This window comes from Lotus japonicus, chromosome 3, assembly GCF_012489685.1.
Source record: "Lotus japonicus ecotype B-129 chromosome 3, LjGifu_v1.2".
Taxonomy (NCBI): Eukaryota; Viridiplantae; Streptophyta; class Magnoliopsida; order Fabales; family Fabaceae; genus Lotus; species Lotus japonicus.
Window position 1 is genome coordinate 4,576,829 of NC_080043.1, and position 16,401 is coordinate 4,593,229.

The window sequence follows — 16,401 nt, forward strand, 5'->3', positions numbered from 1 at the left end:
AGCATAAGCATATGCCTATGCTAAAGAGGCATATGCCTATGCTAAAGAGGCATATACCCTATGCGTGTAACTCCACTCACATGCTTCATTAACACCAACCCTATTCATAGCTAGCTTTTTCACTCATTATTTTTATTACTTTTACACAATTTGTAATTTCTTCTTTTTCATATTTCCCTTTATTTTCCCATTTTCCAAATTAATTAATTTTATTCCTTTCCTATATCGACCCTAATTCGTAGCATCAGGAATTGGCCTCACTCACTCACTGACAATAAATTCAGATCATAATTTCACCTCAACCCTTCACTCTTTCTCTCTCAATTTCATCGAAAACCAAAAATGATGAAACCATCGATGCTCAGATCCGCCGTATCCCGCTGCTCTCAGCTGTCTCGCCGTGGCTACGCCACCAATCCTGTACCGGAGCGCAAGGTAGCCGTTCTCGGCGCCGCCGGCGGGATCGGACAACCCCTTTCTCTTCTCATGAAGCTCAACCCCCTCGTTTCTTCCCTCTCCCTTTACGATATCGCCGGCACACCTGGCGTTGCCGCCGATGTCAGCCACATCAACACCAGATCTGAGGTACCCATTTGACATTTCCCTCAAATATTAAAGGGTTCTTTGTAAAGTTGCAAGCTTTACTCCATTTTGATGCTGTAGTGATGTCTTTCTGTGGTGGGCTGATAAAACCTTATGCTAGTTTTCTATTTTTGAAAGAAAAATTGAATCTTGCTGTAGTTTGATGGTGTTATGTTACAATGGATCATTATGATGCTAGCTTTTTACTGTAGTATGATGTTTTTAGAGCAGTCAATTGAGCCCTTTTTGTAAGGGATCAGAATTTTTAAGAATTCAAGCTGTTTTCTTAGATGTACTGATCTACATTTTTAAAGGGTTTTTAACAAAATCAAGATATCTGTTTTGATTTGAAGTAATAGCACAGTAAATTGAACTCATCACTACACTAGTGCTTTGATATTTTGTAGCACAATGAATTGATCTGTTTTATGAGGTGCAATAATTTGGCAATTTGAAAAATTTTGCTATGATGGAGAATTTATTGTTGTTTGATGTAATTGTGCAATCTATGGAATAGTTTTACTTAGGGATGCTAATCTACCCTTATGCAGGGGTATGGTAGTTTTACTGTAGTTTAAAGTTGTAGTACTATTACTGAATGAGCTTTTCTTTCCTTTTTTAATTGGGATTGCAGGTTGTTGGGTATCAAGGTGAAGAGCAGCTTGGAAAAGCTTTGGAGGGAGCAGATATTGTTATAATCCCTGCAGGTGTGCCCAGAAAGCCCGGAATGACTCGTGATGACCTTTTCAACATTAACGCTGGCATTGTCAAGGGACTGTGCTCTGCTATTGCCAAGTACTGTCCCCATGTGAGTGTTTGTTTCCTTGAGTTGCTTTTCATTAGTTCTTCTGCAATTTTCAGTTGATGTTAATTCCACAATTAGTGTTGTTATGCTTTGGATTTGTCATTCTTCTGTGGAAACATGCATACTCGCTTGGGGCACTAAATCATTAACTGTTTTTCATGATGAATTTATTTGCTTTTAGTTAAAGCTACTGAGTCTGAACAAACTTTCAACAGTGGCTATATTTATGTATATATTGTTCAAATCATAATATTATGGCGATTGAATTGATCGTAAAATTTCATTTGATATTCAATAGTAATAATAAATGATTGGCATATTCATTTATTTTTCCATCCATCAAATGAGTTTAAGACTAATGATTGGAAACTTGAAAATTAAGTAGAAGTTTTTAGAGAAGAAATGTGTGCTTGTCCTGTTCTATATTATGCTTTAAGTCTTTTATAATCATATAATTTTTTTTGCTGGATACAGGCCCTTGTTAACATGATAAGCAATCCTGTGAACTCCACTGTTCCCATTGCTGCTGAGGTTTTCAAGAAGGCAGGGACATATGATGAGAGGAGATTGTTTGGTGTTACCACCCTTGATGTTGTAAGGGCAAAAACTTTCTATGCTGGAAAGGCCAAAGTTCCAGTTGCCGGTATGTAAAGTGTAACAAACTTACAAATAAAGATGTCTTATTTATGTGTTGCTGTTTATTTTGTGATGCGGGGAAGAAATTCTGGGGTCAGATTTATGTTTCAAGTTATTTTTTTAAGAAAGTGCTACTAATATCAAGAACAAAGTTCTGTTTTTTTCTCAAGCAGTAGGGTGGGGGAATGCTTGAAACTACATAATTATTCTGCATTTCTTATGCTTCAGAACAATTTGCTTTTAGCATTGCATAACATTGGAATTGTGCCTGTGTATGATTCTGCAGAGGTCAATGTACCTGTTGTCGGTGGCCATGCAGGCATTACCATTCTGCCACTATTTTCTCAAGTATGTTCCTTCCTTTTAATAACATTTTCCGTCTTCTGACATTTAGTTTGGCTTCCTAGCATGGCATACCTTGATATGCTTTAACTAATCTTTTTAACTATTTTCTTCTTGTATAGGCAACACCACAAGCCAATCTGGATCATGACCTAATTCAGGCTCTTACAAAGAGGACACAAGATGGAGGAACAGAAGTTGTGGAAGCTAAGGCTGGCAAGGGTTCTGCAACATTGTCAATGGCGTAAGTCTGGGTTTAATTGAATGTGGACAGTATAATCAGTCTCTGTAGACACAGCTCATTTAATGATAATTCTCTATTTTAATGCAAGAATTGTGGTTCAACTTTTAACTTTTCCATAAGTTGATGCAAACTCCAACCATGCAATCGTACGATTCTTGCAGTTATGCTGGAGCAATTTTCGCTGATGCTTGCCTCAAGGGCCTTAACGGAGTCCCAGACGTTGTTGAGTGCTCATATGTGCAATCCAGTGTCACTGATCTTCCTTTCTTTGCTTCCAAGGTCACTGCAACAAACTGTTTTCTTTTGTATTTCTAATTTTAGCATTTCACTGCTCCTGATGCTTAGGCTCATTCTTCTGTTACTTGTTCATGTATGTTTATCTTCACAGTTGATTCATGGTACTGACAAAATGCTGATATGTTTTGCAGGTGAGACTTGGGAAGAATGGTTGGGATGAAGTTCTGGGCTTGGGTACTCTCTCAGATTTTGAGAATCAAGGCCTTGAAAACCTCAAGGGTGAACTCCAATCATCTATTGAGAAGGGAATCAAATTCGCCAACCAGTAAGATTGAACCTGTTAGATACTTTTCTGTCAGGTTGCTGGATATTCCAGTAAGAACAAATCAAATTTTGCATATTCAGGACCATTGTTGTAATGTTGCCGGCAGTGGTGGCGGCTTTGTTGTTTTATCTAGAGTAGGTATACGATCTAATAATTGAATCTGAATCTGTGAGAGCGATTAATGTTGCTGAACGACTTAAAACCAGTTTTAGGTTGGCCATTCCATTCATAAAGGTCCTTTGCGACATGTGCATGGTTTTATATAATTCAATTGCAGGGTGATGTACCTTTTTTCCTCGTTTATTTACAAAATGCCATGCTGGTTCAGAGCATAGAAGACAACCAATAAGACAGGGACCTCATAGTTGTTGTCTTGTGTAGAGGAATTTGTTCTTTTTTTTGTTTCAGCCTAAAATGTGAGCAGTTGGCAATCAAATTAATCAAATTAATGTGAGCAGTTGTGCCAACTCTACACTAGGCATGAATACTCTCATGAAGTAAAAAGTTTGCGTGTATAATAAAGCGGGCCTTTGTAAAGCTTTAAGAATATGTAGAGAAGGCTGAGCATGATGCAATTCTGGACTGAAGAATCATGGTCCTTCCTCCTAAAAAGAAGAACCATGGTCGGAAGGGTTCTCTAAAAATGGAGGAAACCATAACAAGAATTTTTTTAAAGGTGAATTTATAAGGAAGTGTTGAACACACACTCAAACACCACTGGTTTGTGGGGGTGAAAAATTGTCCCAAATTACATACTATGCAATTTGTCAAGACCAAATTAGAATCAAAATTAATCCAGATCCTCAAATTTACAAGGGGACAATATAATTATCACTGTTTGATGTATCAGAGGGTTAATAAGGCTGATGGAGAGTGCTGGACTGCTGGAGAGAACTATGGGCAAAGAGAAATAAAATAAGCCTGCTTTGCTTTCTATTGGTTACCCAATTGCTTACAACATTTTTTTAGTTAACTATCTCTGAACGGCTTCAGAGCAGTGATTTCCACTCACCATCTATTGATAAATGTTCAAGTAAAAGATCGAAAGGCGCAAGAAGCTGCTATAATATGAGTTTGTAGCTGACCAAGGAAGAGCAATGAAGGGAAAATGTTAGAGAAAGATACTGGAAAAGAACCAATCGACCAATAAATTACAAAGACAAACTAGTTGTCAGTCCGAAGGAAGATAGCTTTGATTTTAATAGCCTTGCTTTTATCTTTTTTGTTTCTGATTAAGATTGGTTTGCAATTTTATGAATAAAATTGGAAAGGAATTTCATTTCAGTAACTATATATATATTCTTGTTTATTTCTTATGTCTACAAGCGAAATCTTCATCTTGGAAGATATCACAAAGGCTCAATTTTCACATCGGCTAAGTTGATTACTTGAAGGATTTGCGCATTATTTCATCTAGCCGCAGGAGATGTATCTTCTGGATTGGTGGATTCCAAAGCCAAATTAAATTTAGTTGGGAAGTCAACTCTCAACACTCCCTTCTCATTGGAGGATTGTAGCAGTGTACTCAATAGAGCTGAGCGAGCACATGTTGGAATAGTTCCACCTATTGGTTTCTTGGGTTGACACAAGCTGATATTATGGTCACAACGGCTCACGATATGATAGGCACTGATAGAACCAGAGAAAACGAGAAAAGGAGAGAGAGAAGAGAGAGAAACTGTAACAGAATCTGAAACTGAATTTCTATTTTCATTATGCTGAATATTACAATAGTGAGTAGATGACTTATATAGAGTGCTGGTAGCTTGCTCTTCAAGCTAACTATTCAGTTATCAAATCCTAACTGAATCCTAACTAATAACAGCTGTCATTACAGCTGTATCCAGCTGTCGATATTTACATATCCCTATTCTACCCTTATACACTTATACACCCCCACAAACTGAAGGTGGTTGCACAAACTTGTGTTTGTCAAGCACATTCAGTTTGTCCCTTAGAAACTGAAACCGAGTGGGGGGTAGGGCCTTTGTAAAGATGTCAGCTTTCTGATGCTCTGAAGAGATGTGTTGAACCACAAGTTGCTTTGCCTGAACCCTTTCTCTTACAAAAAAAATGTCCATTTCCATGTGTTTAGTTCTGGAATGAAGAATGGGATTATGTGTGAGCAACACTGTACTCATGTTGTCACAGAGAATCAGAGGTGTTTGAAATGGAAGATGCAACTCAGTAAGGAGAGACTGGACCCATAAAAGTTCTGCTGTGGTGTTGGCCAAACTCCTATATTCTGCCTCAGTGCTGGATCTTGCTACTAAAGTCTGCTTTTTAGCTGTCCAAGAGATGAGATTGGGACCAAGGAAGACACATGATCCAGATGTAGACCTCCTATCATCTGGATCAGCCCCCCAATCTGCATCACAGAATGCAACAAGAGGAAGAGGTTTGCTGAGAGAACAAGGTTGCAGAACAACCCCATGAGAGATAGTCCCTTTGAGATATCTTAAGATTCTCTTTACTGCCTTCCAGTGCTCTTCATGTGGCTGAGCTAAAAACTGACACACTTTGTTCACAGAAAAAGCAATTTCTGGCCTGGTAATTGTTGCATACTGAAGAGCCCCCACAATACTTCGATACAAGGTTGGATCAGACATGAGAGTGCCACCATGTCTTGAGAGTTTAAGACCATGCTGCATAGGAGTTGAAAAACTAGCTGCATCACTCATCCCAGCCTTGTCCAGCAGATCAGTAATGTATTTGGTTTGATTAAGCAACAAAGTGCCATTAGACAAGTGGGAAACCTGCACTCCAAGAAAGTAATCCAGCTGGCCAAGTTGCTTGAGGGCAAAAGTAGAGTGAAGTTTGTCAATAAGTTGCTGAATTTGAGGCATAGAAGCCCCTGTGATGATTATGTCATCTACATAGATGAGCATGTAAATACAACCCTGAGAAGTGTTATATGTGAACAAAGATGGGTCACATTTACTTGCAGTAAAACCAAAGTGAAGAAGAGCCTCCTTCAGCTTTTGAAACCAGGCCCTAGGAGCCTGTTTAAGTCCATAAAGAGCTTTGTGTAACTTACACACTAGAGCCTTATTCCCTTGTTCAAATCCAGGTGGCTGAGACATATACACTTCCTCTTCTAGTACACCATTCAAAAATGCATTATTTACATCCAATTGCTGAATAGGCCATCCTTGAGAGATTGCCAATGAGAGAATGAGACGAATTGTGATGGGCTTGACCACTGGTGAGAAGGTTTCTGAATAATCAAAACCATGAACTTGACTATAGCCCTTAGCTACCAACCTAGCCTTGTACTTGTTAACTGAACCATCCTGATTTTCCTTTATTCTGAAGATCCATTTGCAGCCCACTGGTTTTCTATGTGGTGGAAGAGGCACTAGGGACCATGTACCATTATGCATGAGAGCATCATACTCCTCTTGCATAGCCTTAAACCATTTCTGATCCCCCAAAGCTTGTTTAACTGATGTAGGCTCAGCCTGAGTAAGAAGAAGTGTAGGCTGGAGCCTTGGCTTGACAATACCAGATTTAGCTCTAGTTTGCATTGGATGAGTATTTGCAGGAACAATTGCAACTGATGTGGGAACAGACTCTCCACAGAGAGGAGCCTCTGAAGGTGCTGGAGAACTAGGCTGTTGTGAAGAATCTGAGGAAATAAGACTCACTGGCTGTGCAACAGTGGCTGACTGGCCTGATTGAGCACTTGCTGCTGGCTGAGAGATAGAATGCTCTTGTACAAAAGGTGCTGGAGCTTCCTGAGGTTGAAAAATAGGCACTGCAGGTGGCTGATCTGCAGGCAATCCTCTAGAAATAAGAGGAATATGAGATACTGGATTGCACAGATCATCTGAGGTACAAGGAGAGCTTGCTGTGTGAAACAGTTCCTCATAGGGAAATCTATGTTCATGAAACAATACATCCCTTGAAACATATATTCTTCCTGTAGAATCTAGGCATTTGTAACCTTTGTGACTAGATGAATAGCCAATGAACACACATTCTTTAGAATGAAGAGACAATTTATTAGATTTATAGGGTCTAAGATAAGGAAAACAAGATGAACCAAAGATTTTGAGGCTTTTATAATCTGGAAGTTTGCCATAAAGTTTGGAGAAGGGACTGTGTCCTTGAAGAGTAGCAGTAGGCATCCTATTTATTAGATAAGTGGCAGCTAAGAAGGCATGATCCCAATATTCAAGAGGAATTTTAGCATGGGAAAGAAGAGTAAGACCAGTCTCTACAATATGCCTATGTTTCCTTTCCACACTACCATTTTGATGGTGTGTGTGAGGACATGTTAACCTGTGAACAACTCCCAGATTTGTAAAATGAGAGATTAAGGGTTTAAACTCCCCTCCTCCATCAGTTTGAACACTTTTGAGTTTGTGACCAAACTAAAGTTCAACCATGGATTGAAAATTAAGAAAAGTAGCACATGTATCTGATTTTCTTTTCAAAGGAAAAATCCAGGTAAAGCGAGTGAATGCATCAACACAAGTAAGAAAGTAATAAAATCCACAAGATGACTCTTTGGAGGAAGGCCCCCAAAGGTCTGCAAAAACTAATTCAAAAGGAGTAGAGTAAGTGGTAGAAGACAAAGAAGAAGGCAATCTATGAGATTTGCCTAAGCAACAAGCTTTGCAAAATGAAAATATGCTTTTATTGCTGGGAATTGGTATATTATAATGAGACAAAGCAAGTTTGAGTACATCATGATGGGGATGACCCATTCTATAGTGCCAAAAATCATACAAAGAAATATTGCTACTGCTACTACTATCAACAACATCAGCGTGAGTGTTGGATTGTGTTAAAGAAGACAAAGAAGGTAAACTACTACTGGTAGCAAAAACTGCTTTATTGACCCTAGGCTGTGAGACAAGAGCAGCCTGGTGATGCCGAAAGGAAAGTGCTGAAGAAGACTGGCTTGAGGACAAAGAAGCTCGAGTGAGAGGTCCATCAAAGGAGTAGAGACCATCTTCACCCACACGTCCTGTGAGAAGAAGCTCAGAGGTGTCCTGATTACGAACACAACAGTAAGTAGCATGAAAGGAAAAATACACATTGTTATCCCTAGCAAACCTACTAACAGAAACAAGATTCTTTGTAATGGAAGGAACTAACAACAGTTTATTAAGAATAAGAACAGCTTTAGGGTTAAAAATTGAGGGAAGAGAAGCTGAACCTATGGATTGAATAGGCAATCCTTGACCATTGCCCATGTAAATCTGTTCTGAGGAGCTCACTGGACTGTTATCAACAAACACAGCAGGGTTATTGGTGACATGGTGAGTAGCACCAGAGTCAGGAAACCACTGTACTGCTGCTGCAGCTGCAGTAGGAGAAGGACCCTGAGAAGGAACAGTAGCAAGCATTGCTTGTGGTGGTGCTTGAGGTGGTGCAGTAGGAGGAGTAAAACCTCTGGGAATAGCTCCTGCCTGTTGTTGTGGTCTGGCAGAAAATTGAGAGCCCCAAGTACCATGTACAGTAGGAGGTGCACACCAAGGACCAAAAGGATTGTGCATTCCAGCTCCAAGACCAGTATAGGGACCAAAACCTCCATATTGAGCATTAGGAAATCCCAGATTTCCTCCAGAGAACCCTAAATTGAGTCCAAAAAATCCCAAATTTGCTCCAGGAAACCCTAAATTCGTGTAGGGACCAAAACCCCCAAATTGAGCATTAGGAAACCCTAAATTCCCAAATTGAGCTCCAGAAAACCCTAAATTGGGTGCAGTAGTCGAATTTCCAAAATTGGATTGACCAATAGCACCATTCGAACCATTCGATGCTGTCGCAGGCTTCGACCAGCAAGAACTAACATCATGACCAAACTTGTGACAAAACATACACTGGAGAGTGCTGCGACCTCTCCCGCGACCGCGTCCACGGCCATAGCTACCTCCATAGTTGCCATTGATGCTTCCTCCATTGTCGCGATCATGCTCATCACTCTGCACAGCAGATTGTGACGCTGAAGGTGGTTGCCACGGAGACGATGGAGAAGGATTGGCCACCGGTGGTGGTTGCGACACTGGTGCAGGAATCTGAGAAGGAACTTGGGTAAGAAAAACAGATGCAGTGGAATCTGCATGCTGCTTCTTCTTCATGCGCTCAAAGCGTGCTTCATGAGCAATCACCATGGCCTCAACTTCAGAGATGGTGAAAAAGGTGTCACGACTGTAAATCACAGTCATCAACGCACTATACTCATCTGGAAGTCCATCAAAGATGGCTTCAAGATGATCACGAAACAGAACTGGCTCACCAATCGAAGTCAGTGTATTGACAATAGTCTTGATTCGCTTGAGATACTCTGTAGCAGTCTTTGTTCCTTTTGTGATTGTCTTCAATTCAGAGCGCAGTTGAGTAGATTGAGCCTTGGAATGTGCGTTGAAGAAAGTATGAATTTCCTCCCAGATCTGCCATGAATGTCGACACTGAACCACTGTAGGAAGAAGAGAAGCAGATAGTGTTGAGAGCAACCAAGTAAACAAAGTAGAATCTTGTTGCTCCCATTCAGAGTATGCTGAATTCACTATTTCTGTCAATCGATCTTCCTCAGTCAAGAACTGTTCTGGAATTTGCAGTGGATCTTGAATGAATTTCTGCAATTTGTGAGCCCTAATCACTCCTTCAACCAGTTGTTTCCAGGAGTAGAAATTCGTGTCATCAAGCTTGATGACAGCATGAGTCAAAGCTTTCTCATGCAAAGAAGAAGATGAGGGAAGCGTAGAAGAAGAAGATGAGGGAAGCGTTGAAGATGAAGCTTCTGCCATTGAACCTAAGCTCTAGATACCATGATAGAACCAGAGAAAACGAGAAAAGGAGAGAGAGAGAAGAGAGAGAAACTGTAACAGAATCTGAAACTGAATTTCTATTTTCATTATGCTGAATATTACAATAGTGAGTAGATGACTTATATAGAGTGCTGGTAGCTTGCTCTTCAAGCTAACTATTCAGTTATCAAATCCTAACTGAATCCTAACTAATAACAGCTGTCATTACAGCTGTATCCAGCTGTCGATATTTACATATCCCTATTCTACCCTTATACACTTATAGGCACCTCTCTCATTTGTAAAAGCATTTTCACCCTTAAAGTGAAAAACCAGTAGTAGTGGCATGGTCATTGAGTGTGTAAGCCTGAACTTCCATTTCTCCTCAGAAAGAACCTTCCTGTAAACAACCTTCCTGTACAAGAATAACATTATTGTATAATTCCTTAAATGAGCCTTGTGCACAAGGTAATAGAGAAACCTTTGTTGAAATTATCTCAGAGCTAGTAGGAAGTTCCACAACAAAATAAATCAGCCTTCTGAGAAGTTTCTTGCTCAGCTTTTGTTTCAGAGTCCAATTTAGGGACTATACCATTAGAACATGCTTGGAAATAAGCAGCAGCCAATATACCACGATCAAATGTGTGTCTAATCAATTCAAGCATAAGAGTGACTTGTGGAAATATAGTCCGTGTTGCAAACAGCCTCCAATCATTAATACTAGGATAATATATTTTCAGAAACTCTTGGGTAATGTAGGCATCAACATGTTTCTGAGTAAGTAGAACTGTCATGTCTAGGAAAGCATTCTCAACAATACCAGGATCAAACAGTTTAATTGCAGTTCCATGTAATTTAGACGGGACAATATCTGAGTTTAAAATTGCAGGTCTCATAATCTTCCCGTCCAGTAAACTGAGTTTAAAATATTTCTCCAACAATTTCTCCACCGAAAAGTTTAGTCAAGAAAGTTGGCTTAACCAATAAATCAACAGATTCTAAGGTTAAATCAGGTGTAGGACAAGCTAACCTCTTCTCCCAAGATGATGAGTTAGTTATCCTTAGAAGTCACTGGAACCACTGTTTCGAAAGGTGATTTGTCCACCATTGTAGAGTCCACGCACAAATCCACTACTTCTTCTAATGTTGCCTCTGGGCTATGAAGTGGTCCATTTCATCCACTAGAGTAGGTTGGACAGGCAATGCAATGTGAGTGACAATTTCAGGTGTCACCTGAGTTTCATCCTCTGATAACATCTCAGACCTTGGAAGAGTGCCATCCATTGTATCAGTCTTATGCATTAATGTCAAAGACTTCGTTGAGGCATGCTAAACGTTTCACAAGCTACAATGTATTGCTTTGAATGACAGCCTGATTCACTATTGGTAGGAATTGATACTTAGAGACTTAAGCTTTGTTTGGTTTTCTAGGTATGGTAGTTAGTTGTATTAGCATGAATGAGTTTGTCATTAAATGTTGAATCTAATTGTATTGTTGAATTATTCCTAGGATTTTAGTCATATGGCTAATGTAAGTGTTATTGGACAACCATTTGGTAATAATCGAAACACCCTTGACCAAAAAAAGGCAAACTTAAAAATGTTGTTTATGTTTTAAACAGCAGCCATGCCCCCCATTTAATGGCAAATAGTAAGATGCCTAGTGTACTGGACTGCCATGTCATCCATTTGACTAGTAATTTTAATATTTTTAATTTGGGTCCCTAAACTTCTTAAGTCTTACATTTTATCCTCCAACTATTTACATTTTTAATTATTTTTGAACTTAAAAAAAATCAAATTAAACCTACACACATTCATTAACCCAAAACCTTTATTCCTGGTTCTGTTTTTGTAGATTACTTCTATTGATTCAATTCTTTTTATTGACATGTATGATCTCGTAATCAAGTTTATGAATCCCGTAATCATAAAGATGAATTTGTACAGGTTATTATGTATTTGAATCTCGTTATCATGTTTTTGTACGGGTTTTATGAATTCCCTTTGCATCAGACTTGAAAGAACATGGTATTTCATCTCCTAATTCATATTTATCAATGTGAAAAGGTTCACGCTTGGCATATGGAAAAACACCATCAGGTTAATAATTTTAATCATGATTGATTCTTTTAACCAGAACACTCACGTAATGGTCACTTTATCTATAATGTTGAATTTTATATGAAACACGGCAGAAAGATGAAACACGACGGAGGAGGAAAGGAGTGGAGGAAGGAGTAGGTTAAAGAGATTTTCCCCATATCAATTTGTAAATCAGAAAATAAACATCTTCTGTAAAATTTATAATACAAATAGTTGGAGGACCAATTTAAGAATTTTATAAGTTTGAATGACATGGCATAAACATCCACTTGACATTCATTTATTTGCTATGAGAGAAACAACATTATAACCCTCCCTCACCAAACAACATGCAAAAGTTTGCCCAAAAAAAAACGATAGTATATATAATGGAAACATTCCTTATTGAATGTAATGAATGTTTAAGTACATGGTGGAAAAATAGGTGGGTCAAATATCCTTATATGCTGCAAATACCCTTCTCTAACTTGATATCCCAGTTGGAAAATTTGTCATTATTATTAGGTTAAAGCATGCCTAAAACTTGGTTCAAAAATATATATCCTAGAGAAGGATGATGGTTTTGTTGAGGAGGCAAACTATCTTGAAAAGTGTAGAGACTACAAAAATGTTTATTCCTCCTGAAGAGGTTCAGGTACCTGTAATTATTTATTTAAGAGATCTCATATGATTATTTCTCTACAAGTTAACACAAGGAACCAAGAACATGAAGAATTGTTGACATGATGAAGTAGCGCTCAATATTAGAAATATGTGCGAGAATCTTGAACCCGAAAATGAATGGGTGTGATTGGCCATAAATAGAAAGATGCAATTCATTTGCTGAATTTAAGGGTCTTTGGACCTCATATCTATACCCTAAAGGTATAAAGACGATAAGGCTTAAAGAGTCTTTGTAGTAAAGTGAAATAATGTTGTCATATTTAAGACAAACAAGTGACAATCGTGGTGGATACTTGGAGTTACAACTTATTGGTATGACTCACTTGAGATTGATATCTCTATAAAACTCCTTGAAGATTGTAAGATGCCTAAAGCACACAATTCATGTTCTCAACAATGAACAAATTACTAGATTGAGGCAATCTAGATGATTATTTTCTTAAGGACGGTCACAAAATGACCCAACAAACTCATGCATATTTATGATGAGATATGAGATTGTTTATGTCATAATTAATGTTTATGACAATGATTTACTGAGACTCTAGAAGAGCTCACAAAAGCTGTAGATTTGCTAAAGAAAGAATTTGAGATAAAAGAGTTGAGAATGAAACTTTTGTCTAGCCTTATCAATTGAGTATCTAAAGGATGAGGTATTTATGTACCAAATGACTTATATTGCAAAGGTACTAAAAGGATTCTATATGGACAAATCATGTACACTGTGTACTCTATTGATTTTAAGGTCATTAAATGTAAATAAAGATCCTTTTAGACCTTGAGAAAAGAATGAAGAATTACTTGATCCTGAAGTACTATATCTTAGTACTATCAAAGCATTATTGTATCTTGCTAGTCATACTCGACTTGATATATCATTTGCTATTAACTTATTAGCAAGATATAGTTCTTCACCTACACAAAGACATTGGAATGGAAAACAAGTGTTTCGTTATCTTAAAGGCACATTAGATATGAGTTTATTTGTTCCCTTTATGTCCAAGCTATTTAATTGGTTATGCAGATGCTGGATATTTGTCTAAATATCTCAAACAGGTTACTTGTTTACATGTGGAGGAACAACCATTTCATGGAGATCTGTGAAAGAAACTATGATAGCCACCTCAGCTAACCTTGCAGGAATATTAGCATTACATGAGGCAAGACGAGAATACGTTTGGCTGAGATTCGTGATTCAATGCGTACTTGATATTGGTGATTTGTCCTCTTGAAAGATGCCGCCAACAACTATATATGAAGATAATACTACATGCACTACTCAATCAAAAGAAGGATACATCATGGGAGATGGACAAAGCAAATATCACCGGAGCTTTTCTTCACTCATGATCTACAAAATAATGGTGACATAGACATCCAACAAATTCGTTCAAGTGATAATTTGACGGACTTATTTACGAAGACTCTTCCAACTACAACATATGAAAAGCTTGTGCAGAATGTGGGAGTTCGTCGGCTTAAAGATTTCAATTAAAATGCATTGTACTCTTTTTCCTTAACCATGTTTTTTCCCATTGGGTTTTTCATGGTAGGGTTTTTAATGAGGCAATGTACAAAGACGAACTATAGAATGATGTACTCTTTTTCCTTCACTAGGTTTTTATCCCACACTGGGTTTTTCCTAGTAAGGTTTTAACGAGACACATTCTTAAGGGATGGTCATCCAAGGGGGAGTGTTATGAATATTTGGATGCCCATCAGAGTTAGGAGTCCATGGGCCAGGCCCACATGTCTACTTGTTCAACACTCTAAACCTAATAGTATAAATACAAGGGAGTCTGCACCTAGCAGAGTATCCCCATCACATTATTTCTCTATCTCTCTTGTTCCTCTATTCTCCTCTCTTATTTACTTGCTTACTCTTTATTCATAACACATATAACATTTTTATATTATATGATATATTGTGTTGGATATAACTTGTACAACAAATGCACTACAAGTTTATATAATATTAAGTTTTTTTAATGCAATCTATAATATTATTTTTTAAATTTTTTTAATAAAAATACAATAGAGCATGATGTAAATATTATTATATTTTTTATACATATATATCATGTTATCTCTCTTTCAGTAAATTTAGCTCTAAAATTACTTTTACTTTTATTATATTAAAACATTATTCATTTTTCTGGAAAAATCACTTTGACATATCATCCCAACATTGATCAATTATTAAAAATTAATTCTGATAAATTTATTTTTATCTAAACTTAATTTTTAACCTCAAATTTTTCTTTAAAAACTCAAATTTACCAAAAAGCTTCACAAAATTATCCAATTAGAATCCATTAATTTTTTATATCATAATTAAATTTTAAATTTAAATTTTTTAGATGAAAAATGGAAAAATATGATTAGATAAATGTGTAAATTAAAACTTTTTATACTTCTAATGTGTTGGGCTGCAAGAGGATAAAAACCCGAGGAATCATCCACATTGGGCTAACATTAGCAAATCACAAGTGGATTAGACACCACATTTTTCACCCAAAACCTTAAGGCATTAGGTGTATGGGTCCTCTCACTTATAAAATGTTCAACACTCGCCTAATCTTCCAATGTGAGACTTCTTTACTCACACTTGATATCCCATTAATCTCCCCTCAAGTGCGAGTTAATCTCAACCGGAAACCTCCAACTACTTGTACCGTTGTTGGATCTCCATCAACGGGACACGCTGCCTAGCCATCATTGCTAGGAAGACTTTCAACACAAGCCGTCGTCACCCTGGTCGCACTAACTATCGGCTCTGATACCACTGTTGGGCCGCAAGAGGATAAAACCCGGGGGACCATCCACATTGGGCTAACATGAGCAAATCACAAGTGGATTAAACACGACATCTTTCACCCAAAACCTTAAGGCATTGAGTGTATGAGTCATCTCACTTATAAAATGTCCAACACTCACCTAATCTTCCAATGTGAGACTTCTTTACTCACACTTAACATCCCAAGATAATGCATATAAATTAAATCCTTTTACCAAAACTCCTTTTTATTCCACAATTTTCCTTGCACATATAAAGTACGTTATCTTGTTCATTTTACCATATAAATAAAATGTAAGGACTATTTTTTTTTTTTTTGGTCAAAGAGTGGTGGGTACTCAAAAAACTATCATGTGAAAATATGGGCTTTCGTTCTAATTGAGTGTACTTTCGTTCTACTATTTTTATTTAGGGTGCCTTTATTTAGTCGCATGAGAAAAACCAGCAGTGTCAAAACCCAAACCGACAAAGCTGGCTTGGGCTGCAACAACTCAACATCGGCTTACCCAACATGCTATTTATATATCTTCGTCTTCAGATTCTCAAATCAATGGAATCAAGGATGTCGTTCCTTGGCACCAAGTGATTTAAATTAAATATTCCAACCCATAATTAATTAGTAGTGATATGAAATTTTAGAAATTAAGAATCGATATATCTCTTACCTTTGGAGAATTTTTTAATTACATCGAACACGTAAAAAAAATCATTAACTTCTCGTAGGAAAAAGACTCAATTAAAGGCTCAATGACATCGTCTACCCGAGATTGGTGAGAATGTGTCTTTATTTCCTTGAAGTCGACTGTATGCCAAAGAAAGATGAGACTTAGAATCATCATGGAGACTGAATGGGGAGAGGGAATTAAAGTGATCTTACCGTGTAATTAATGCCTTGATTTATAA

At 37.6% G+C, this 16,401-nt stretch overlaps 1 protein-coding gene across 1 annotated transcript; it reads left to right on the forward strand.

Annotated features, from left to right (window-relative positions):
- Positions 1-206: 206 nt before the first annotated feature.
- LOC130749084 (malate dehydrogenase, mitochondrial) lies at positions 207-3,474 on the forward strand. The gene is made up of 7 exons (XM_057602373.1): positions 207-585; positions 1,217-1,390; positions 1,862-2,030; positions 2,310-2,371; positions 2,488-2,609; positions 2,771-2,888; positions 3,038-3,474. The coding sequence occupies exons 1-7, from the start codon at positions 343-345 to the stop codon at positions 3,173-3,175; spliced, it is 1,026 nt and encodes a 341-aa protein (XP_057458356.1). The 5' UTR covers positions 207-342; the 3' UTR covers positions 3,176-3,474.
- Positions 3,475-16,401: the final 12,927 nt, after the last annotated feature.

What these genes read in the sequence shown, in the direction of transcription:
- LOC130749084 (XM_057602373.1), top strand. Translation starts at nt 343, where the DNA reads ATGATGAAACCATCGATGCTCAGATCCGCCGTATCCCGCTGCTCTCAG. An exon ending in TTCTGCCACTATTTTCTCAA is followed by an intron (nt 2,372 to 2,487) that starts GTATGTTCCTTC and finishes CTTCTTGTATAG; the next exon opens with GCAACACCACAAGCCAATCT. An exon ending in TCTGCAACATTGTCAATGGC is followed by an intron (nt 2,610 to 2,770) that starts GTAAGTCTGGGT and finishes CGATTCTTGCAG; the next exon opens with TTATGCTGGAGCAATTTTCG.